Source organism: Ixodes scapularis, unplaced genomic scaffold, assembly GCF_016920785.2.
Source record: "Ixodes scapularis isolate PalLabHiFi unplaced genomic scaffold, ASM1692078v2 PGA_scaffold10__122_contigs__length_95168666, whole genome shotgun sequence".
NCBI classification, from domain to species: Eukaryota; Metazoa; Arthropoda; class Arachnida; order Ixodida; family Ixodidae; genus Ixodes; species Ixodes scapularis.
Window position 1 is genome coordinate 38339796 of NW_024609836.1, and position 26197 is coordinate 38365992.

Here is a 26197-nt window from a genome sequence, read left to right on the forward strand (position 1 = left end):
AATAATCTGGGTTAATCGATGCCGCACCAAGAAAAAGGGATGAACCAGGCCGTGAAACCGTCTTAGTGGAGTAAAATATTCCTCATCCACAAAATTAAAAAAAAACAGCAAAAAAACGTCTTTACGCAAGACGTTCTTTTTTGCGAAACTTGTAATGAGGACCCAAACTGGAGGGTAGATTTATGAATTAAAATTTGCCTCAATATTATCCCCAGAAGAAGAAAAACATAAATGAATGCCGAAAAACAGCCTGTTTTTCTTTCATTTCTTTTTAAAAAAAATTATTAGAACCCTGTGCATTTAGGCAATCAGTGAATTTGAATGCCATATCACAAATTGCCCTGCTAACAAGCAAGCCATAAAGTGAATATTGCGCGAACAATATTCATCGGTTTTATATTCGCACTTATACGCACATGTATAGAAATTCCGTGTTTTTTCGCTATCAACGAATAGTTCAACATTATCATAAGCATCAGAACGCACGCCTATCTGAACAACTTAATTCCATTCGTTCGCCGACATTCCTTGCTGGAGTGTGGTCGGGTCAAATTTATAGCCTTCCAGCTCTTAACACTTCTCTATAATCGCTCTTTCACTTGCAAACGCAAAATAACGTTCCATGTATACTTGCAATCCTGCGGGTCCGGTATGAGCGCTAACCGGACAGAAGGTCACCTAATTTTTGGCGGACCTGAACTAACGCTCACCTACTTTTTGGCGGACCCGGACAAAAGCTTACTCATTCTTGGGCGGACCAGGGCAGAAGTTCAAAAACAGTTATCATCATTGAATATCAAGGACCCTTTTAGGGTTTTCAATTCTTTGCAGCTTGTAGAGTACCTCGAAGCAGAGGGTCCAGAGATGAGGCACGCTTGTAGTATAGACGTGGAAGATCTTTTTTACTTTTTGCCGCACGACAGATTGCTGGAAGCAGTGAAAGGGTGCATCGAAGCCAATGGAGAACTGGCTTTCAGGAGTTCTAGTGGAGTATCCCTGGAAAGCTTTTTGGAGTTGTTGTTATTCTATCTGCAGTCAATGGTAGTCGGGTGGCAGGAAGGGTGCTACCGACAAAAGTCGGGTGTGTGTATCGGCTCTTGCGTAGCCCCCGTCTTAAGTGACATTTACCTCGGTGAAGTGGACTGTGGCGTTGAAAGAGAGCTAGGCGGCACGAGTGTTATCAAGATAATTCGCTATGTGGATGACTTTTTGGTGTTTTTCAGAAGATCTGGAACATTGGAAGCGTTGGTTGACACAGTGGTGGTGGTATTCGAGAAGTGTGGGGGAGGCCTTAGGTTTACCTTTGAGGTCCCAAAAGAAGGGGTACTCCAGTACCTGGACCTTTCCCTGCGCATAGGAGACTCGCGTGTCTGCTGGACCTATCGTCCACGATCCAAGAAAGGCCTCCTCGACTGGAGGTCGGCCCACTCGAAGGTTGTGAAGAGGGGCATCGTTACATCTTGTCTGAGCTCAGCGCTCAAAAAATCTTGCCTCCACACTCTGGTGGAGAGCTTTAGGCTACAGACAGACAGACTGAGGAAAGCTGGCTATCAGACGACACTACTTTCAGACGTCGCAAGCAAACTGCTGAAGAAAGTAAAGGGTAGCCAGTCTACACAACGGGATGTGGAACGCGAGCGACCTGTAGTTATCCCGTACTTACACAGGATCTCTCACAATTTAAAAAAAAAATGTTGCAAAAAGATATGGAATCCCAGTGGTTTTTTCCGCACCGGAAAAAATGAGCCAGATCTGCCCAGAGTTCATGCGAAGGCAGAGGGAATCGCCACAAACAAGTGTAGCAAGAAGCACGCCAGGCCGTTCGTCCCATGTGCCACGGGAGTAGTCTACAGTATCCCCCTCTGGTGCGGCTCCACCTACGTGGGACAAACGGGACGGTGCCTGAATGAAAGGCTCCGCGAGCACAGGTACTCCCTCGGAGCGACAGTGGGAGGACACCTTTCGGTTCACTCTAAAGAGTGCCTGTGCGAGCCGTTTTTTAGTGCCACCACCATCTTGGGACGACACAGGGACAAAGTAACACGCGAGGTGCTGGAGGCCTTCCACATCCAGTAGAGGAAAAAAGTGTATCAGCGCAGCATCAGTGGCGTTGTCAGGCAAGGAGCTGGAATTCCTGAAGTTGACAATGAGGGTCCAGCACGTGCCGTAGTCAGCTACCATGGGTGAAAGGTGCGCGTGTGATTGCGTACAGTAATGTCTTTTTTCTTCTTCTTTTCCTGTATAATTTTATCTTTTTTCTTTCTCTTTGTCTTTCTCTTTTTCGTTGAGTAAAGAAGTCGTAGTTGCGAGTCAGCGCTCTGTCCTGTCTGGTGTGTCTCTTCCTATTTCTATCTTCGCGCTGTTTTATTCCATTATGTACAGAAGTTCACCTTTCTTTTTGATAACCTGGGCGAAAGATTTTACTCGGGATAAAACGGGCTGGTCTAAACTGTGATATAAAACGGGCTGGTCTAAACTGTGATATAAAATGGGCTGGAAACTGTGGGAATTCCTGTGAGCTTTTGTTAGTGGGCTTCTGTCCGGGATTAGGTACAACCACGGGGCATGGCAGCCTGATAGCAACCAACCGCAACGCCCCGCCAGAACCGATGTCAGAGAATCCCTATTTCAGAAGAAGCGTTATAATAAAGCTTGTTCATCCCTTTTTATTATTTTTTTTGAGGGTAGGGGAGGAGGAGGGGGTGCTTGTGAAGTCTCGACTACAAAGTTTTACCAACCTAATGAGATGCGTACTTCATTGTTTTTTTTTTGTTTGTTTTTCTTTTCAAATATGAACTCGTGTACGTCGCTCGAAGAACTGGGGACAAATCCAGCGTGAACCCTTATTCGCACTTGACGACCTTGCAGAGGACGATACTAAGTTGTTTTACAATAACTTATCACCCTTCAAAAAGACTTGAAGATTTTGAATACCGTCCACCTTGCAATGTTTAGTACTCCAAAAATAAACCAGGCGTCTAGCTTCAGCCAAATGTGCGAATCCAGCAAATAAAAGAAATGTTTTTAGTAGTTTTTTTGTGTGTTTCCCTTATCACTCTTACCAAATGACTAGAATAAGAGTTTTATCGTTAGAAGAACACTTTGGTTTCATATGTAACACTGTTTCTACGAGGGAACGCAAGAAATCAAAGATGTTTCGCGTGCTGAACGATGAAAATGACCTCCTCCTTTCATCCTCCAAGTCGCCTATTCATCGCGCCCCTTATAGTTCCCTAGAGCCACTATAAGAGACAGCATACCTTTTATCTGCAGGGATTTATAAAGACGGAACGCTTCTCAGTACAGTCAAATATTTTACCAATAAGCCTACTATATGTTACTACAATCTTTTGACACAATACACTGCTGTAAAAACTACCTCATTGCAAACTGAAATGTTGCGGATTACGTATAAGTATATAGCTTAGGCAACTCAAATCAGAAACGTTGCAAAAAGCATTTTCAATGCATAGGCAGCATCGTACTCACTTGTATGAGGTGATAGACCTTCGTGGCACGGTACTCCACGCTCTGTCTTCTTATAGATTCTGCTTACCGGTTAAGAAAAAACAACAACAACAACAACAACTCTGATATCTTACTTTCGCTGATCGGTCCAACAACGAACGATAAAAGAACAATGACCACTATCAGGATAGCGTGAGCGCATTTCTAAACTCCTGAGTTTTCTACAATGGAAGACAATTGGCGATAGCTCTTAGGCACTCTTTTAAACAAGACAGCCTAACTCTTGTCGGTCTCAAAGATAGGCGGTAATTTCCGGTGTAAAAGTCCCCCCAAATTTCAGTCGGTCCGTCTCATACAACGGTGCGACATACTTGATTTCCTTTTTCTCTGAGCATGTACACTGAGTGGGAAAACTGCGCAAATTTGCCACGGGTGTGATATTTCTCGTTCCGTTCGTTGACGAGAATATTGAAATTTACTCTGGTTTGCGCAGATATTCTGATCATAAAGTATGCATGTAGGCTTTTCAATGCTGTTTCACCAGGACGGCCGTAGAAATATATAAGTGGTACTTACAAAAAGTTGCAACTTATATACCGACTTTTTTTTTTAGGAGAAACAGCCGTTTGTGCAATGGTGCGACTTATAGACTGAAATCTGCAATATATTTTTATATATACAAAAAAAAAATCCAAGGACAGTAATTAACATAACACCCCAAAGTTCAATCATTGAGAACGTTTCTCCCATTACCTTTATATTCACAATGAAGGAAAAATGTATTATTGAAAAGTTTGAATCACGCTGACCTCTAAAAGTGATAGGAATGGTGAGCATGAATACACAAATTTTCGAAGTGCTAAAAAAAAGGGCATGGTCAACTGCCGGTTTCCGAGTTAAGATTCGCAGATTCTACAATAATAGGAACCGTCTGTGCGTACAGTCAGCTTATTTTGTTCCAGTCCCAAAGTGTGTTTTCATATTTCCGGGCTTGTGTTCCCAGTTATTCAAACCACGGCCTTGTGCGTAGAACAGGAATGTTCCCTATATCCAGGGTTCAGTATATTTATAAAAAAAGCACTCACGGGTAAATACCTAGAAAGTTTTCAAGCAAATTTCAGCGTTCAAGATTGCATTAAAAGCAAACGATACACTTCCATTAGTTGTTATGTAGCTACGGGTCACTTGTTAGAGGAGAAGCTACAATGGTCTCCTTTCTATTCTTGAGCGATTAACAATATCGTCAACGTTCATTTAAAAAAAAACGTCTATTTGTTGTTGCATTTTTGACAGATTATTTCATATTTATATTCGCACGCACGTCTGGAGAAATGGATGGACTACTAAAAAGGCGAAACTACGATGAGCGCCGCATTGCAGATATTGAAATCTTTATTTAACTTATGTAAACTAGAATAAATGCCAAATTTGCGACCAAAACATTAAATCAAAAATACACTCTTCGAATTTGAACAAAAACCAACTCTAAAAACACAAAACCCTTTCTATTCTCTATAGGTAGATCAATTGATGAACGAGGAGCGTGTTGGTACGTGTCAGCTTCGAAGAAAGAATAAACATGCAAGACAAGTACCATAATCGAATGCTCCCTTTTTGCAATTCCTTAAGTCTATTGCCTGTGGAAAACGTGGTTGTTATGTCTGCGAGACAAGGAGTGGCAGGACGAGGAAGGACTGCGAACAGCTTTATTCCGCATGGCCGGCAGCGGTCTGGCTGCGCGAATGACGGTGCTGTTTTTTTTAGAGTGCCCGGTGACGTCATTACTACGCGTGCTGCTGATAGCAACGGCGGCGGCCTCTAGTACTTCCTCCACCGCAATTTGGACGTCATGAGGCTTGATAGCGGTCGGGGAGTCTTCTCTAGCGTTCTGGGTGCCGCCGAGGGGCAGCGTTAGGGGGGGTAACGGGCACCGTTTGCGTTGCGGAGACAGTAGACGGCGGTGATACGTCGGCTTCAGACGCAGGATAGATGCTGTCGGTATGGTCCTCCCCCACGAGTGACGGCGCTGTTGCTGCAGTAGACGCTGAACGCAGGTGTTCCTTGTGTCGCCTCCAAGTACGGAGTCCATCCGGCGTCCGCACCTTGACCACGTAGGACACTGGTCCCGTCCGCTGCAGTACTGTTGCGTGGAGCCATGTGGGGCCGCTCCTGAAATTACGCACGAACACTTCATCGTTCACTTCGAACACACTGTCAGCATCACTGCGCCGTGAAGTCTGTTCAAACTGACGTGCTCTGATATTACGATCCAGAGCCGGCTTCAGTGCATCCAACCGTGTCCGTGGCTGACGTCCCAGAAAAAGAAAAGATGGGGTTTCTTGAGTCGTCGCATGCGGAGTGTTGCGATACGTCATTAAGAATTTTGACAATGTTTCCTCTATACTTTCAGTTGCAGGGCCCTTTCGAAGTGCGTTCCTTAGGGTTTGCACAAATCTCTGCGATTCCATTGCTGCTGGGGTGATATGCAGAAGTGAGAACCTGCCGGACTGAATGTTCTTTAAGGAACTCCTTAAACTCAGACGATGTAAACTGCGCACCGTTATCACTAACCAGAGCTTCTAGTGCCCCATACCGAGCGAATAGATCGCGCAGTTTTGTTATCGTTGTTTCTGCGGTGATAGACGTCGTGACAAAGACCTCAGGCCATTTAGAATGCGCGTCTACAATGACTAGTAGCATACAACCGCGAAGAGGACCCGCAAAATCGACATGTACCCGTGTCCATGGTAGTGTCGGCCATGACCACAGGTGCAATGGTGCCTTTTGTGGCATGTGGCGCTGCTGTTGGCATGCCGTGCATTGTCTCACTTGGTTCTCCAAGTCTGTCTCCAAGGAGGGCCACCATACGTAACTTCGGGCGAGTGCTTAGCTCCGCACGATTCCTGGGTGTCCCTGGTGTAGCTCCTCCAGGACCAGCTGTTGAAGCTTCAGGGGCACGACGACTCTCATTCCGTGCATCATGCACCCCTCGTGGACTGTGAGTTCCCTGCGTCTGTCAAAATAGGGTTTCAACACTTTGTCATGAAGATGCAATGGCCATCCCTTCTTGGTGAAGTCTACGACCAAGCTGAGGACGGGATCACGCTCTGTCTGACGCGCAATGTTCTTACTGGTGACCGGTAGAGATGCCAACCGCAGCGTATAAAACGTCTCGTCGTGACTGTCGTCTACATCTGTGGACTGTAATGGAAGTCGTGAAAAACAGTCCGCGTCCGCGTTGTCTGCTGACGTCCTGTAGACAAGTTTATACTTGTAGGCTCAAAGAGTTACCGCCTACCTCTGCAGTGTTGAGGCGGCTATTCCCGGGATACCACTCTTTGGCCCAAGGATCGTTTCCAAGGGTTTGTGATCAGTAATTAACGTGAACTCCCGACCATAACTGTAGAAGTGAAATTTCTTGACGCCAAAGATTAGGGCGAGCGCCTCCTTTTCAACCTGGCTATAGTTTTCCTCAGCCTTTGATGACGTTCGGGAAGCGTAGGCCTTACCGAGCGATCTTTCATGACGTGCGACAGTACAGCGCCAAGACCGTACGCAGACGCATCGCAGAATAGCTGCAGCGAGCGTGCCGGTTCGTAGTGTGCCAACACCTCCGTCGACGACAAGACTGCCTTGATGGCTTGGAAGGCATCTTGACATTTCTGATCCTAGCACCGGGGAGCACCCTCTGTAGGAACCTGCAAAAAGGCTTGGCAAGCGTTGCTAACCGCGGCGTAAATTTTCCATAGTAGTTTATCAGTCCAAGCAGTGAACGCAACTGTGCGCTGTTAGTAGGCGCTGGGGCATGCAGCAGCGCTTGAACCTTTTCCTCGCTTGGCTTGACGGCGGTCTCGCTGATAATGTGCACCAGATACGGCAGGCTTTCTTTGAGAAACTCACATTTTTCACGCTTGACGTGGACACTTCTCTGCTGAAGTCTACAAAACACGGCTTCAAGGTTTCTGAGGTGTTCTTCAGTGGTTGTTCCCGTGACGAGAATATCGTCAAGGTAGCATATGCCACCCGGTAGTCTAAGTATGTTGTTCATAATGCGCTGGAATAACGCGGACGCAGACGCTACTCCGAAAGAGAGTCTGTTCACCTCAAATAGCCCTTTGTGCGTGTTTAATGTGAGAAGCTTTTTTGAGTCCTCCGACATCTCTACCTGCTGGTATGCCCTGCTAAGATTTAGCTTGGAAAACTATTTGCCACCGGCGAGCGCAGCTAGTATTTTCTCAAGCTTGGGCAGAGGGTACTGCTCCGTGTCTAGGACAGGGTTCAACGTTGTTTTGTAATCCCCACACACACGTATGGTGCCGTCCTTTTCAACTACCGGTATAATAGGCGTAGCAAACTCACTGGTTGACGCTTGCGTAATGACACCCATTTGTTTCAGCTTTTGCAACTTTTCCTCTACGGCCGACTGAAGTGCGTAAGGCACGTTTCTTGCTTTGAGGAACTTCGGACGTTGCACTTTCAAAAAACGAAGTGGCTCGCTCACCTTCTATCTTGCCAAAGGTGCCGTCAAAGATAAGGCTGTAGTTGGCTTGAAGTTCTTTTAGGCGTCACAGAAGTGTCATGCCGTAGCCGGTCGCGATCCTAGCGGTGTCCATGCACCAGCAGCAGTGCTGGATGAGGCAGACGCCTGTTCTGCTTGCAGGTAACTCTGAAGTGTGGCAGGCCACGGAAGCTTCGGGACAGCCAGAAGTTGGGAAGCCGCGCGACAACGGGGACGCAATCGCGTTAGGTAGTGCTTTTCGCCAGCATCTCTAAGACCAACCACCAGGATCGCGACATCCGACAGCAGGACTCTTGAGCTCTGTGACGTCATTGGCTGCCATTTCGGGACCACTTTTGATGTATGCGCTGGATAGGATCGATAAACACACCTGTCGGAGACGCGCTCCAGATACTTGTAATGAGTACCGCGAGCAAGTCTGCAGGAACTCATATTTTCAAATTTATTTAAATGAGGTGACTATAATCACCGACAGCTTAAAAGACCTCTAAATTTTTTTTAACAATTTGGGTGGGACACGCGTGTCAAAAAACTAATTTTACGTGAAGAAGCAAAGGTTGTTTTGAGCAATATTGACGGTGCAAGACGCGATTTAGTCAGTATACCTCCTTTCCACTTGTTTTCTCTTGGCATTTCGAGGGCGTGGAAAAAGGGTGGATTGGATTCGCTTTTCCGTTAACAGGAGATTGCAGCTCCCAAGCCCTATGTAATTCCAGGGGCAAATTTTCGATATTTTTTCTCAGCAGCCACCGAACGGATTGAATTGGGAATGGCTTTATCAGAAAGATAATAAAAAACGGAGTGATATTGTGGCGCTACATTTCCCGATCAAAATGTTAAAATTGTTTTACGGCAACTTAAAGTTGCTTGAAAAAGCCCTTTTTTCGTTCCGTTCTTCATGAACATTTAAAAATAAACCAGGGCCTAAATACAAATTCAGGCGCCACAATATGGAAGACTTAGAGTTCTTGAATATATCTCTTACGAGATCTTTTTGCCAGAGGTTCTCATTGTGATAAACTTTAAATAAGTTAGTGGCCCATCAAAATGCCAGAAATCCATCTGTCAGCTGGCGCTATCTATAAGCGTGTCGCTAATACTACCTCTTCAAATTGCGCAATGTGTTATTGCGCCCCGGACTACTTGCATCTTCAAGGTCGTCGGGTTGACGGTTGGGATTTTGAGGAAGAATGCCCCTCGAAACTGTTTTTTTTGTTTAGCGGGCGAACATATATTGTGGTTTATCGCGATAGTGAGTAGTGGGTCATTCCATGTCAAACGTCCCAGATGTTGCCGCTCGACTCCTTCCGATTTAGAAAAAAAAAATTCATGGCCTTTTGCCTCAATGTCTGTAGCCATGCCCTGAAATATTTTTGGCAAAAAAATGTTTTGATGACGTGAGCGCGGTTTTGTTTTAAAAACAGCATGAAACTAAAACATCACTCAATAATTGACGAAAACTCAGCTTTTCACTGAAACACCGAACAATATTTTTTCTTAAATCTGCACGAATTTTGACTTACAATGTGGTTGGGCTTGTAAAGGTTTGTTTAATTTAAATATTAAAAAAAAATTTTGAAAATTTTAATATTTTGTTATTTTATCAAAAATATGTAATTGCTCCCGGGACTTAATAGAACTGCCCTGCAGGTATATAATCTAGAAAAAAAATGTTTCAAACCGCTCAATGAAATATCTCGCAGTAAACAGAAATCTTGAAGTTGCACAAAAGTTGCGTTTTGACGCATAAACAGCCGCTTATTTCACCTTGAGGTGGTCTAAGTAAAAATACAAAACATTGTGGGTTTGGAAGAACATTTGATAAGATTTTTAATTTGAAAGTTTAATAAAAGTACTTTTTGTTTAAAGTGAGAAAACAATTTTTAAAGTTGAACTCTCACACCACAACCCGGCGTCGCTTTTTAAAGCCTCTTCGCCGCACAGCACGCCACTCGCGACGATAGCTGACACACTTAGGTCCAAAAAAAGAACGGAGTTTTCTGCCGCCTCTCCTTGTTTGTCTTTCCGGCTGCAAGAAAAGAAACGGCGGGTATCGTGTAATAATCGGAGGTGCCGCCAGTGCGTAGCAATAACAGGACCGTTGTGCCGTTTGTACCCGAGGGCGGCTTGAAACGCGATGCCTAAACGACGGATTCAACTTGTGCATTCAACGATTTCTTTAAAAATAACACACACCCCCCAGACATTCCATTTGCGTGCGTTACGCAAACTTCAAAATGATGTAAGAAAGGAACCAGCAGGCACGCAGTCTCTTCGTCACTTTGAACTTTTGTCTCCTGAATCGCGAGGACGTCGATATCGTTGTCGATGAGAAACCTTTTAACTTGGTATTGTTTTCGACGCGAGGCCAACCCGCAGACGTTCAGCGTCGCGACCTTCAATTTATTGATAAGGTTGGACGTCCACGCGAAACAGGGACTCACATAGTCGAGAGACTCTCACCAAGTGCTGGTTCGGGGCCGCATCAGCCGGCCGGTTTGTCCGGGCCTCGGGGTTCAGGCACCAAGCTCGGAGAAGGTCGTGGGGCTCTCTTTTTCGTTGGCGCAGTCTTCACTGGTGGTTCAGACTGGCATGAATCGTTGCCAACCTTTGAGGTGTCGGAGTCATGCTCACGCTGCCTTTTTCAGGCGAGCGCACTAGCGTCGACCATGTTGACTTCGTTGCTTTGCTGTCCCTCAGTCGCTTTAATTGGCGCCCCTTTCGTCGACACTTCATCCTTCCCTGCCGTCGCCTCGTCCTTCTTGGCTGACGCCACGTCAAATTGGCTGTGATGGCGGCGTCAGTCGTCTTGAGCGGGTGCTCCAATCCGGGTGGGTCAACTTGCTCGGAGGTTCCGCTCACAGTCGTCCCGGTAGAAGGACCCGCTCCTTTGATTGTCTGCTCCGCATCCGCCTCGTCCATGAGGTGGTCAGCGTTGGCCTGTTCAGCTCCGGGTAGCGTAGGGCTTGACTGCGTCAAGACCTACGCTGCGGCCCGTTGCCGCAGCGTAAGTCTTGACGCAGTGGGCGGCGTCGTGACCAATCCGATGGCAGGATTGGCACTTCGGCACCCGGCAGTCGCGGCGGATATGGCCGGTCCTCTCGCAGCGCAGGCAGAGTGGTGCCCTGCCCGGCGCCACGACGAGCACCTGCCCTCCGGCAATAGGCAGCTGATGCGGCAGTTTGTCCAACCCGAGCCCAGGGTTAAGCCGGATGACAGCCGTGCGCGTCATTGACCCGCAGTTCATGACTCTCTGCACCCGCCACTTCTCGGCTCCCATTTCGGTCACCGTGTCGTAAGGGGCGAGTGTGGTTTTCACCTTGTCGTCGGGGACGTGATATAGGAGCCAGTGGAGCTTGACACGGATGTCGCGGTTACCCGGGTCGACAACGATGCATCGTCGGCCCTTGACGACGAGGTCACCCGCCACAAGGGTCTTCCGCTTACCCTCCGGTGACTTGAAAGTCACGGCCCAGACGTAATTCATCTGGAGCGCCCCCAAGGCGAGAACCCCGTGGAGCAGTTCCAGGTGGCCCAGGGCGCCGCGGAAGTCCTCGACGCGGTACGGGCGCCCGCGGATGTCAGCGTGCAGAAACATGGTGTTCAACACCGCAGCTCCAGTTGGCAGGGGAGGCAGTATAACCTGACAGTCCGAAGTAGAAGCGTCATGCCTGTCACCACGGCCCGGCTGGGCCGCTACCACCGCTCCGACGGAGCTCATGATTCACCAACCGACCGCCTACGCTGCCGGAAGAAGAATGAGGCCACATGCGGGGGGGGGGGGGGGGGGGGGGGGGGGGCGAGGGCGAGAGGGAGAGGGGGGACGTTCGTTGTTCCAAGTAGGCAAGAAATTATGGGACCTACCGTATCGTCTGTTGCGGCCTACGAATGTCAATAGTGTCTAGAAGTACGGCAGTGTGAACCTGGCTGACTGTTGTAGAATGAGAGTGGTCATTCGGGAGAGGGAATCTCGAAGGACTGTCTGCATTGAGGAGTCGTTTGCCAGGTTTGTACTTAATTGTAAAAATCGTAATCTTGCAATTTTCGCGACTTGAAATCCCTTAATTCTGGTAAGACAGCAAGGGTGTCCGTAACTTTTGTAAAGTGAGTGCTGTAGCGATAAGACCGAAATTTAGTAATTGCCCATATTATACGGCTAGGCACTCTCGTTCGGTTATGGTGTAATTCCGTTTGCACTTGGTGAGAGTCCGACTGGCATACACAATGACACGTTGAACACCAGATATGGTTTGCGCCAGCACTGCGCCGACACCGTGCCCACTGGCGTCCGTTCGAATCTCTGTTGCATCTTGAACAAAGTGGTCGAGGGTTGAAACTGGTGTTAATGCGTCTTTTAAGTTCTGAAAAGCTTGCACCTTAAAAGCCGGGTATCTTCGAAGGTAATTCGATTACCTTTTCAAAGTATCTGTACTCTAGTCAAGATAGTTTGTAATAAAAGTAACTTAAAGTTCTACTCTAAATACATTTCCAAATGGGTATTTAGTGTCTTAACCTAAATACATTTGTTGAGTATTTGGCAGAACACTGCGAAGAACCCATGGAACGTCAATCTCTGAAAGAGGGGCGGTTTTCGGAGTCGGCAACCTGGCGGCGACGATTAGTCTGGAAGCGGCTGTAACCGGTGTTGACAATGCGGCGGGGACGGTAACGTTCAATGTTCCGTGGGATGTTGCAGTAAATACATACGGGGCGGTGACCGTCTGTTCTCCAGGTGTCCGTCCTGCGGGGTGGTGACTGTCGAAGTGCGTGCAGGGAAGTGTTTTTTAATGGCTGCCTTGAAAAGCGGCAGGAGGTGTCGTGCTGCAAGACGCAAGTCGGCGCAGGAGGTGCCGGTGTATAGACACAAAAATCTGATGCAATTGGGTGGAGAGCAGCACAGAGGTCCTCGTGAACGTTTTTTTTTTTTTTTTTATGTTCCGAACGTCGGTAGTAAGGGGTAAGCTATCAGCAGGCGATCGAAGAGACCGGAGGCTCTTCGCGAGTTATGTTTCTAATTAGTCTTGGCAGGTCGGCGTTGGCAGAGCCGAATGACGTCCTCAATATAGCATGTCGATGGCTCGGCAGAAGATTGATAACGGCGCGCCAGCTCTTGTTGCTGGTGTTGAGGAGAAACTCTGTCAAGCGACAACAGTCTGCTTTTTTGTTACCCCTCCCCCTCTCTCCTGGAGAGAAACAATAAAGTTGAAAGTTGGCTCTCGAGTTTGCCAAAGACACCCGAAAAGTATGCCTTAAAACTGTCCCATGATAAGAAGTCTTTCTTTTGTTTTGTGGTTGTCGTAGCACTGATGCGCTGTTTCTTTCAGGAAGAAAACGACCTTGGCAAGCTTCAATCTGTCGTGCCATTGGCTGTGCTGGTTGACGCGATCATAGTTCTCCAGCCAGTCATGAACCTCAGCGTCGGGTGTACCCGAGAAATCGGAGGGATAGCATTGGCGTGTCTTGACCGGTACATCAACAGTGGTGTTTTCCGCGTTTCCCGCTTGTTTAGGCGTGAGGGCAGAGGTAGACTGCCGGCGGCGAGGGTCCAGGGTAGAACTGCGGCTGATAGATAGGGGAAAGTTCGCTTACCTTCACCACTTGTAAGAATGTTAGTCATATACGATGATTTAACGTTGATGTGATTTACAGTGCAAGTAGATATGGTGAGAGTGCGACCGTTCAGGAAGGCGAGCTAAAAAAATCACCAGCTTCCGTGCGCTTTCTTCACCGAGCCTGTGCTTCATCCTCCTTTAAATAATTAAAAGCGCCGAAAAAGACAAGGACAAGGAAGTGGAACGACACAAGGCGCACTCGCAACTGTGGTTTGTTTTGAAAAGTACATGCATTTATAGGCCCCAGAACCCTGTCAATCATCAGCGTGTCCCTCGCAACGCTTCTTTCAAATATTCAAACTCACTCTTTGACAGGGCGAGTGACGCTTCACTTACACACTCAACGCCCTTATCCCTAATTGCATATGCCTCATGCACTTCTCTGCTTGTTCGGTCGCGATAACGAGCCAAAATCTTAATGTCATGTAGCACTGGCGTACACCGTTTTCGGCGCTTTTAATTATTTAAAGAACCATGAACCAACTGGCTCAACTTTCCATTGTCTTTTTCGGCGCCTTTAATTATTTAAAGAACCATGAACCAACTGGCTCAACTTTCCACTTTGCTTCATCCTCCTATTTTCCTAACAATATACAGATTATTAAACTATTTATTAGTTTGATTTTATCTTCATGTCAAACCAATAAACTTATAGTCATTCGGGTGATTGAGGAGTGGAGAATAATTGGCAACAATTAGATGTCCGATAACTGAGGTAGCTTACAGTTTATTAAGGTTTATTTTGTCACTTGGATATGCGTTCACCGTCTGGATTACTCACCCAAAACTGCACATGTCACAGCAGGTGAGAAGGTCCTCCGCCGAAATATTCACCTGAATCTTTCCTTGGCTGTGTATGCAGATGCGATCAGACATGGCACTAACTGCAGAAAAAGCCTGTTAGATGGTAAAATAAGTTCCACATCAACTGAACCCAGGTCGTCGTTTCACTTATAGGATGGTTTTTATATAAAGAGTAAATATAAACTCTTTTTGATCCTCATAATAGTACTGAATGGTAATATAATCGGATAATTAAATAGTGACTGCTACTGGAAAATATTTTTAAACCACAATATCAGGCGGACTGCAGGGTGACACAGTGATTTTGTAGTGCGAAAAATTATGATTTTTTTTTCAGAAACGTTTAACTTACCCAGCATGCCCCGCAGGAAGACTGATCTCGAATCAAGCCGATGGAATCGCAGTGAGGCCAGTGTTGACGCGCGTCAAAGCTCTCGGGTAATTCCTCAGAGAAGTTTCCATGGACGACTTCTTTGAGCCGGTGTTCGCTGCTGTTCGGATGCTCTGCCATGAGACCACGAATGTAACCCACGCGAACAGAGCTGTGGAAGTTGGGTCCGGCCTTGCAGACAGCAGAAAACGATATCACATAGCTTAGACATTCCGCCGAGCGCAATAAGTTCGATAGCACTAACACGCAGTTCCCACTCTAACTAGGCAGGCCCCGCACATGAGCAGTGTAGGAAAGGGGGGAAGGGATGAAATAGAGGAGTGCTGCGCACCTCTTACCCCACTCTCTCCCCCTTTCCCCGCGCGCTACGCCATTGGTCGCGCACGCTATTACGTCAGACCAACAGCTGCGCTCCGTTGTATAAACTCTCTCCCATGGCCCTGCCCCGGTGCGACCAACATCAACACGAGGAAGGAAGGTCGATGCAGGGTTCCCATAAAAAGTTATCGTTTCGAAAAGTTATAATGTGATGAATTATGGGGTCGACACAATTAATGTGGGAAGACAAAAAAAAAAAAAAACAGAAAAAAACTAGTTTGTAATTTGTGCAAACATAATACTGAATCTTGATATACAGGGTGTTTTCTAAGCTCTACAGATTTGTTTCAAAAAAGCCGTGAAAGCCACTCTTACGCGGTTTATGCAGGCGAATTATACGGCCAGGGGACATAATATATGATGCTAATCGTAACGATCAGTCAGCTAATTAAGTAAAATTTGTTAATTAACCCTTAATTAGTAAAAATAGACATATATGGTTTTAATTAGAAACTTACTGAGCGTCACCCAAAACCACTAAAGCAAGAATTTTTAGAAATACTTTGAACGCGTAGGATGCGTTGTAGTACGGTAAATGTACGACTTGTACAACAGGTACAAGCCTGGGGCTATAATAAGAACTGAAAAATCGCGCGGGCGCCTTATCGCATTGGTAGCTTTGCTCCTGCCGCACAAGTGGCAGCTAGATTACCTTCATGTCGGGACATGAAGGCACCCTAGTGGTAACTTGAGCGCACTACTGCGCTTTTCACGCGCTACAAGTATTTCTGAAAATTACTGATTGAGTGGTTTTAGATGACGCTCAGGGGCAAGTTTCGAATTGATATCATATGTATATTTTCACTAACTACAACGTTAATTAACACATGTTACATAATTATCAAACTGATCGTTACGATTAGCCTTCTATACTATGTCCCTGTGGTCGTATAACTCACCTGCACAAACCGCATAAGTGTAGCTTTCGTGGCTTTCGTCAAGCAAATCTGTAGCTTAAAAAAACACAAAAAACCCCGTATACAAAAAAATATTGCTAAAACATTAATGCAGTTCTTATGGTCGAAAAAGTGCACGCCATTTTCTGGAGTATATTATACTGAGTGTATAGTTCTTAAATAATTCTGACGCTTTTTTTCTTTTAAAAATATTGCGTTATATGTATTTTAACCCGATCGGCACTTTCAGAACTCATATTTTTCCATGATATGTTATAATAATAATAAATGTATTATATTTGTACTTTTGAAATAATTTCTGCCTACAGTATTGCTTTTCCAAGGCACAACCATTTAAGATAAACAAAAGTACGCTTTGCAAGGTCTCCGTTTATGGTTTGTTGCACTCCTAACCTGTTTTTCGGTGATTACATCTACTTCATGTGAGATAATACTATGTTCTCTGCTCTTAAGTTGCAAAAATATGTTTTTGTTTTCGCACGTGAACTTTTATGTAATATTGAAGGCGAGCCTAAGTCTTATCGGAATTTGATATAGCAAAAAAAGTACGAATTGTTGTTTTTTTTGTAATAAAAAAAACGAAGGTGAACAATCATTCTGCTCACAGAGTGAGACAAGCCTGAAAAGTGAAATGTTGTTTTCAGCCTGATTTTATATGATGTAAACGACTAATTTTTGCGAGGACGTAATTTGCTGCATAAATAATTTCGAGAAAAATTCATCGTGCTATTATATTACATAATGATAAAAAAGAAATACGTAGTTGACCATTCCGAATTGCAAAATTTTGCGCCCGCTAAATGTCCCCCCAAACCCACACTTTGCGAATCCCCGAAATAGTAAGCTCTAAAAAATAAAGCCGTTTACAGTAAATTCATAAAATGTTAAACACAGAGTGTCACCCGAAATTCTTGACATGTTAATTTGTAAGCGACCACATACTAAATGATTGACGAAAATTATTGAAAGGCTCATAAACAACATGTTTTACAATGTTATGTTCACAAACCAGTAAAGCGCGCTTTACTTTTAAGAGAATCAACTTCTGTGTCCAAACTGGCAAATTAAAATGTCTAAGTCCATAAAGCGCTAGCTTTGAAGATAAATCTTGCTTGTTGCGACAAAAATCAACAAGTTTGGGGGGATTTTCAGTAGCTCGGAAATTTTGCTCCGTAAGGTTAAACTTATCAGTAAATCTTGTTCCGGCTCAAACACAAAAAAGAGTAATGTTCGAGAAATACCTGGCTAAATTTTCAGCAAAGAACGAAGCTACATTTTGCAGCATTTATAATTTCAAAATTAGCTGCGTTATTTGTGAGCTAGATTGTAAAACCAGAGGGTGGAACTATAGTTCAACTCATAAGTATCAGATAAATTGAATTGAAAGTAAAAAAATAATTAAATAAGCATATGGGATCATATCATTCAGGATTTAAAAATCACGGTTTGTTTCTGAAACTAATTAGGTTTACAAAAAAAAATGATTTGGTATACCTGCCAAGTCGTGTTTAAAGAGTTGATGAAGTCGATCATGCTTTGTGAAAATGGATTCTTTCTGTTGTCGAACACTTCTTTCCCGACAGCGAGACCCACCAACGAACAAAAAACGAGGAGGACTGTCTTCATGTCTGGAAAGGACAAGAACAATATTTTATTCATTGTTATCCTACATTTATGAGATGGATTAGATTACAAGATTGCACTACATTCGTGCCGCACTCACTTACAAGAGCAAAGAAATGTTACATGGTGCTATCAGCGCTCGTTCGTCACGCATTTCGAGCACAAAAAAGGAGCGGAAATATTGTGATAATAGGGAGTTTTAGGGAACCGTGTTTGCAAGTCCGATACGGTACGATAGGCCCTCCGGTACGAACAGCGCATATGGGAGTCTTCTGAGGTAACGCATGCGCAGTTCTTACCGGAGAGCCCACCGTACCATATCGTATGTGCAAACACGGTTCCCTAAATCTCCCTAATATTGGCGAATTGTAGGAGACCGTTTCCGGAGCCCGCGAAGCACCCGGATAGCGATCCGTAATCCGCCACAAGACCTTGAACTATGCAGAGAAGGCTGGCGGCGCGCATGCGCAGCTGCGGCGTTTTCTTCAGGGATACCGTAGCGGAGGAGAAAAAGGTCTACTATAATTCCCTATTGCTGTACTGTGAGCCTGCGACATCAGTACCGTGCATGGAACGCGTGTCCACCTGGTGTGTTCAGCGTCCCATTCCGCCCATACATAAAAAGGGATCCCCGAAGTGGTAGCAAATGACGTCATAAAAGTCGGACTGTCATGCTGTCGGATATAGCGATCCTGGTGGTCGGCAGCAGAAGTTCCGGCAACAGGCGCAAGCAAATGCGAGTGTCGCTATCGTCTCGGTGTCCCAACGGCTGGTTGCCGGAGCTTCCGTGAACTTGTCAAATTAGAGACCGACCCGCAGCACAAACAGGCGTCCGCCACATCCACTAATTGCTGCTGGGACGCCGCCAGGATCGCGGCCGGCGACAGCGTGACACATCTACGACGTCATCAGGTGGAAATCGAGGGTCTACTTTTTGGGCGCGGTAAACACACCAGTCGGAGACGCGTTCCAGGCACGATAGTGCAAGTGAGATAACAGTGATATGCATAAAGGTCGATAAAATTTCTACACTGTCATAGAGAGTCGCAGCAACAGAAAAGAAAAGAGTGGCACCAAGGCGTGATAGTTACAGCAGCGCTAAGTTAATATAGAGGATCTTACAATAATCCTAAATCGGCACGACTTTGTGTTTTGGGACAGCTTCATGTGGACTCGAAACAAATATGAAATAGGGGGTGGTTTATTGTATACTACTATTAAACACTTAGAGTCAAATCAGCCGGTGATATATTTCAGCGATGTAATTCTTGATTTTTATATGAAAAATATTTTAATATGTCACGTGTGCGATTACTTTCGTGAAGAGTAAAACACTGGTCCTAATAAATTCACTGTCATCGGTGTCAAAATCCTCCCTTAAATACGTGTCGCTTAAACGCTTGTGAGATGTAGGAAAACTAAAACAATTTTCTGTTTCGTAATACAATGTTTTGACATTGGTACTTGCTGCCACGGAAAAAATAGCAACTTTAAATATGCATACGTTATATGCATAATGTGTTAAAGTTTACATTACAAATCCTAACGTTGAAAGTACCACCTTAATTGTGAAATTACAAATCTATGTTGTTTACAAAACTAATTATATATTTACAGGTACAATATTGAGAGGTACAACATATGTAACTCAAAAGAGAACTACGTCATTTAAAATTTTGAAAATCACGTTGGCATCGGCCTGATTGTGCTTACTCTTGAACGATCAAAAGCATGACCTGCATAATAAAAATGAAAGCTTGCACGAAGTTGAAAAAGATACGTATATTCTCTCATGAAATGCGATTGTGCCTTTCTGATAGAAATTTCCCAGAAATAATGTTGTTTACGTTCATTTCATCTGCAGTTATACTAAATTTAACTTCCAAAATAAAATAATAATAATAATAAAAAAAAAAAAAAAAAAACGCATGGCGTGTGTTGGGGATTTTAGCGAAATGGAAGCCGCGAGCGGCGTAGGCCAGAACCTCAGAAAGAACGTCATTTCGCCTCCGTCGACTGCATTCGCTGCTTGGTTTTCGTAGGCAGCATAGCTCTACGCGCTTGCTTGTTAAGATCAACTAAATAATCTGGGTTAATCGCAGTCTTGGGTAAGTTACTTTTGAAAAGTAATTCGTTACAGTTACAGTTACTTTCAGAAAAAAGTAGTGAAGTTACCGTTACAGTTACCGCACCAAAGAAAGTAACTCGTTACAGTTACAGTTACTTTTAGAAAGTAACTACGTTACTTTTCAGTTACTTTTTCTATAACACAAAAAAATTAGGAGAAACTTGAAAACGCTTTTCACCAAGTTTATTTGCATAAAATTAAAAAGTGTGTTTTTTACTTCGTATTGTAAGTTGGCAGCAGTTGCTTCTCGAAATTAGTTTCTGAAAGTTTCCCTTGTTTGATAACGAACACGTCTCTGCCCTTGTTGAACAGGCGCTCGTCTAACGCGCTGGATGGGATTGCTGTATTGTTTCGCCGGAAAAGGTTTTTGATTGCCGGGTAGGCGGTGAGGCAATAGAGTGCCGTTTTCTGCGGTCAAGGTGTTAGTAACCTCCTCCAGGTCAGCAAAATACTCTCTGTACGCCGGCCATGGTAGTTTTTCTTTATTCTTATCAACATTCATATCCTTCGTAGCACTAGCTTATTGCTGGCTCGTTGATGGTTGCGCTGGGTTCATACAGTCCCTGGACATATTTCAGCTTGTACCCGGCAAGCCAGAAACAAACCCCGCGCAAACAGCAGTAACTTTTGACTCGACTGTTGACACTACACCGGATTAATGGCGCATATCAAAATACGAAACATGCGCAGTGCGGAGTGGCGGCGCTAATTAAAATACGAAACATTCGCGGTGCCCTCCGCGTGTATTGTTGTTTGATTCACCCGATTAAAAAGCGTTTGCGCAGAAAAAAAGAAAAACCGCAAAAGAGATAGTTCTTCAAGACACTAAGATGCAAGTGTTCAGTCACGAAGTACAAGCGCGTGCTAAAGATAACTACTTTTTTTTTTCACCGAACCTACACGTGGCTATATTCGGATCGTGACTGGCGAGAAAGAACGTATTCACAAGTCTGTGCAAAAAATAACTTGACACTCGAAATGTCGGAAGAGACAATTTGGAAAGCGGAAAAAATGGCTAAATTATACTCGTTCAGTGATATATTATTCATGAAAAACTGGAAAGTAACGACAAAAGTAACGTCGTTACTTTTATCGTTACCTCAGAAAAAAGTAATAGAACTACAGTTACAAGTTACATTTTTAAAAAGTAACTCGTTACAGTTACAAGTTACCAAAAAAGTAACGAAATTACAGTAACGCGTTACTAGTAACGCGTTACTATCCAAGACTGGTTAATCGATGCCGCACCAAGAAAAAGGGATGAACAAGGACGTGAAAGCGTCTTAGTGGAGTAAAATATTCCTCATCCACAAAATTAAAAACAAAAAAAAAACAAAAAAAAAACGTCTTTACGCAAGACGTTCTTTTTTGCGAAACTTGTAATGAGGACCCAAACTGGAGGGTAGATTTATGGAATAAAATTTGCCTCAAAATTATCCCCAGAAGAAGAAAAACATAAATAAATGCCGAAAAACAGCCTGTTTTTCTTTCATTTCTTTCTTAAAAAATTATTAGAACCCTGTGCATTTAGGCAATCAGTGAATTTGAATGCCATACCACAAATTGCCCTGCTAACAAGCAAGCCATAAAGTGAATATTGCGCGAACAATATTGAAGCTCCGTTCAGCATCGGTTTTATATTCGCACTTATACGCACATGTATAGAAATTCCGTGTTTTTTCGCTATCAACGAATAGTTCACAATTATCATAAGCATCAGAACGCACGCCTATCTGAACAACTTAATTCCATTCGTTCGCCGACATTCCTTGCTGAAGTGTGGTCGGGTCAAATTTATAGCCTTCCAGCTCTTAACACTTCTCTATAATCGCTCTTTCACTTGCAAACGCAAAATAACGTTCCATGTATACTTGCAATCCTGCGGGTACGGTATGAGCGCTAACCGGATAGAAGGTCACCTAATTTTTGGCGGACCTGAACTAACGCTCACCTACTTTTTGGCGGACCCGGACAAAAGCTTACTCATTCTTGGGCGGACCAGGGCAGAAGCTCAAAAACAGTTATCATCATTGAATATCAAGGACCCTTTTAGGGTTTTCAATTCTTTGGAGCTTGTAGAGTACCTCGAAGCAGAGGGTCCAGAGATGAGGCACGCTTGTAGTATAGACGTGGAAGATCTTTTTTACTCCTTGCCGCACGACAGATTGCTGGAAGCAGTGAAAGGTTGCATCGAAGCCAATGGAGAACTGGCTTTCAGGAGTTCTAGTGGAGTATCCCTGGAAAGCTTTTTGAGTTGTTGTTATTTTATCTGCAGTCAATGGTAGTCGGGTGGCAGGAAGGGTGCTACCGGCAAAAGTCGGGTGTGCGTATCGGCTCTTGCGTAGCCCCCGTCTTAAGTGACATTTACCTCGGTGAAGTGGACTGTGGCATTGAAAGAGAGCTAGGCGGCACGAGTGTTATCAAGATAATTCGCTATGTGGATGACTTTTTGGTGTTTTTCAGAAGATCTGGAACATTGGAAGCGTTGGTTGACACAGTGGTGGCGGTATTCGAGAAGTGTGGGGGAGGCCTTAGGTTTACCTTTGAGGTCCCAAAAGAAGGGGTACTCCAGTACCTGGACCTTTCCCTGCGCATAGGAGACTCGCATGTCTGCTGGACCTATCGTCCACGATCCAAGAAAGGCCTCCTCGACTGGAGGTCGGCCTACTCGAAGGTTGTGAAGAGGGGCATCGTTACATCTTGTCTGAGCTCAGCGCTCAAAAAATCTTGCCTCCACACTCTGGTGGAGAGCTTTAGGCTACAGACAGACAGACTGAGGAAAGCTGGCTATCCGACGACACTACTTTCAGACGTCGCAAGCAAACTGCTGAAGAAAGTAAAGGGTAGCCAGTCTACACAACGGGATGTGGAACGCAAGCGACCTGTAGTTATCCCGTACTTACACAGGATCTCTCACAATTTAAAAAATGTTGCAAAAAGATATGGAATCCCAGTGGTTTTTTCCGCACCGGAAAAAATGAGCCAGATCTGCCCAGAGTTCATGCGAAGGCAGAGGGAATCGCCACAAACAAGTGTAGCAAGAAGCACGCCAGGCCGTTCGTCCCATGTGCCACGGGAGTAGTCTACAGTATCCCCCTCTGGTGCGGCTCCACCTACGTGGGACAAACGGGACGGTGCCTGAATGAAAGGCTCCGCGAGCACAGGTACTCCCTCGGAGCGACAGTGGGAGGACACCTTTCGGTTCACTGTAAAGAGTGCCTGTGCGAGCCGTTTTTTAGTGCCACCACCATCTTGGGACGACACAGGGACAAAGTGACACGCGAGGTGCTGGAGGCCTTCCACATCCAGAGTAGAGGAAAAAAGTGTATCAGCGCAGCATCAGTGGCGTTGTCAGGCAAGGAGCTGGAATTCCTGAAGTTGACAATGAGGGTCCAGCACGTGCCGTAGTCAGCTACCATGGGTGAAAGGTGCGCGTGTGATTGCGTACAGTAATGTCTTTTTTCTTCTTCTTTTCCTGTATAATTTTATCTTTTTTCTTTCTCTTTGTCTTTCTCTTTTTCGTTGAGTAAAGAAGTCGTAGTTGCGAGTCAGCGCTCTGTCCTGTCTGGTGTGTCTCTTCCTATTTCTATCTTCGCGCTGTTTTATTCCATTATGTACAGAAGTTCACCTTTCTTTTTGATAACCTGGGCGAACCATTTAACTCGGGATAAAACGGGCTGGTCTAAACTGTGATATAAAACGGGCTGGTCTAAACTGTGATATAAAATGGGCTGGAAACTGCGGGAAGTCCTGTGAGCTTTTGTTAGTGGGCTTCTGTCCGGGATTAGGTACAACCACGGGGCATGGCAGCCTGATTGAAACCAACCGCAACGCCCCGCCAGAACCGATGTCAGAGAATCCCTATTTCAGAAGAAGCGTTATAATAAAGCTTGTTCATCCCTTTTTATTTTTTTTTTTTGAGGGGAGGGGAGGAGGAGGGGGGGCTCGTGAAGACGCGACTACAAAGTTTTACCAACCTATTGAGATGCGTACTTCATTGTTTTTTTTTTGTTTGTTTTTCTTTTCAAACATGAACCCGTGTACGTCGCTCGAAGAACTGGGGACAAATCCAGCGTGAACCGTTATTTGCACTTGACGACCTTGCAGAGGACGATACTAAGTTGTTTTACAATAACTTATCACCCTTCAAAAAGACTTGAAGATTTTGAATACCTTCCACCTTGCAAAGTTTAGTACTCCAAAAATAAACCAGGCGTCTAGCTTCAGCCAAATGTGCGAATCGAGCAAATAAAAGAAATGTTTTTAGTAGTTTTTTGTGTGTTTCCCTTATCACTCTTACCAAATGACTAGAAGAAGAGTTTTACCGTTAATAGAACACTTTGGTTTCATATGTAACACTGTTTCTACGAGGGAACGCAAGAAATCAAAGATGTTTCGCGTGCTGAACGATGAAAATGACCTCCTCTTTTCATCCTCCAAGTCGCCTATTCATCGCGCCCCTTATAGTTTCCTAGAGCCACTATAAGAGACAGCATACCTTTTATCTGCAGGGATTTATAAAGACGGAACGCTTCTCAGTACAGTCAAATATTTTACCAATAAGCCTACTATATGTTACTACAATCTTTTGACACAATACACTGCTGTAAAAACTACCTCATTGCAAACTGAAATGTTGCGGATTACGTATAAGTATATAGCTTAGGCAATTCAAATCAGAAACGTTGCAAAAAGCCTTTTCAATGCATAGGCAGCATCGTACTCACTTGTATGAGGTGATAGACCTTCGTGGCACGGTACTCCACGCTCTGTCTTCTTATAGATTCTGCTTACCGGTTAAGAAAAAACAACAACAACAACAACTCTGATATCTTACTTTCGCTGATCGGTCCAACAACGAACGATAAAAGAACAATGACCGCTATCAGGATAGCGTGAGCGCATTTCTAAACTCCTGAGTTTTCTACAATGGAAGACAATTGGCGATAGCTCTTAGGCACTCTTTTAAACAAGACAGCCTAACTCTTGTCGGTCTCAAAGATAGGCGGTAATTTCCGGTGTAAAAGCCCCCTCAAATTTCAGTCGGTCCGTCTCATACAACGATGCGACATACTTGATTTCCTTTTTCTCTGAGCATGTACACTGAGTGGGAAAACTGCGCAAATTTGCCACGGGTGTGATATTTCTCGTTCCGTTCGTTGACGAGAATATTGAAATTTACTCTTGTTTGCGCAGATATTCCGATCATAATGTATACATGTAGGCTTTTCAATGCTGTTTCACCAGGTCGACCGTAGAAATATATAAGTGGTACTTACAAAAAGTTGCGACTTATATACCAACTTTTTTTAGGAAAAACAGCCGTTTGTACAATGGCAATGGTGCGACTTATAGACGAAACGAAAAAACAAAAAAATATCCAAGGACAATAATTAACATAACACTCAAAGTTCAATCATTGGAAACGTTTCTTCCATTACCTTTATATTCACAATGAAGGAAAAATGTATTATTGAAAAGTTTGAATCACGCTGACTCTCTAAAAGTGATAGTAATGGTGAGTATAAATACACAAATTTTTGAAGTACTAAGAAAAGGGCATGGTTAACTGCCGGTTTCCGAGGTAAGATTCGCACATTCTACAATAATAGGAACCGTCTGTGCGTCCAGTCAGTTTCTTTTGTTACAGTCCCAAAGTGCGTTTTCATATTTCCGGGCTTGTATTCCTAGTTATACAAACCACGGTCTTGTGCGTAGAACAGGAATGTTTTCTATACCCAGGGTTCAGTATATATATAAAAAAGCACTCACGGGTAAATATCTAGAAAGTTTTCAAGCAGATTTCAGCGTTCAAGATTGCATTAAAAGCAAACGATACACTTCCCTTTAGTTGTTCTGTAGCTCCGGGTCACTTGTTAGAGAAGCTACAATGGTCTCCTTTCTGTTCCTGAGCGATTAGCAATATCGTCAACGTTCATTTAAAAAAAAACGGCTATTTGTTGTTGCATTTTTGACAGATTATTTTATATTTATATTCGCACGCACGTCTGGAGAAATGGATGGATACTAAAAAGGCTAAACTCCAATGAGCGCCGCATTGCAGATATTGAAATCTTTAGTTAACTTAGGTAAACTCGAATAAACGCCAAATTTGCGACCAAAACATTAACTCAGAATTATACTCTTTGAATTTTAACAAAAACCCACTTTAAAAACACAAAACCCTTTCTATTCTTTATAGGTAGTTCAATTGATCAACGAGGAGCGTGTTGGTACGTGTGAGTTTCGAAGAAAGACTAAACATGCAAGACAAGTACCATAATCGAATGCTCCCTTTTTGCGATTCCTTAAGTCTATTATTACCTGTGAAAAAACGTGGTTGTTATGTCTGCGGGG

At 44.4% G+C, this 26197-nt stretch overlaps 1 protein-coding gene across 1 annotated transcript; it reads right to left on the reverse strand.

Moving 5' to 3' along the window:
• Positions 1-10631: 10631 nt before the first annotated feature.
• On the reverse strand, positions 10632-24575 carry LOC120849681 (cathepsin B-like). The gene is made up of 5 exons (XM_040221897.1): positions 24568-24575; positions 17584-17717; positions 14756-14965; positions 14381-14496; positions 10632-10773 (listed from the first exon to the last, which is right to left on the reverse strand). Exons 2-5 carry the CDS (start codon positions 17713-17715, stop codon positions 10632-10634), a joined length of 600 nt encoding a protein of 199 aa, XP_040077831.1. The 5' UTR covers positions 17716-17717; positions 24568-24575.
• Between the last annotated feature and the right edge of the window lie 1622 nt (positions 24576-26197).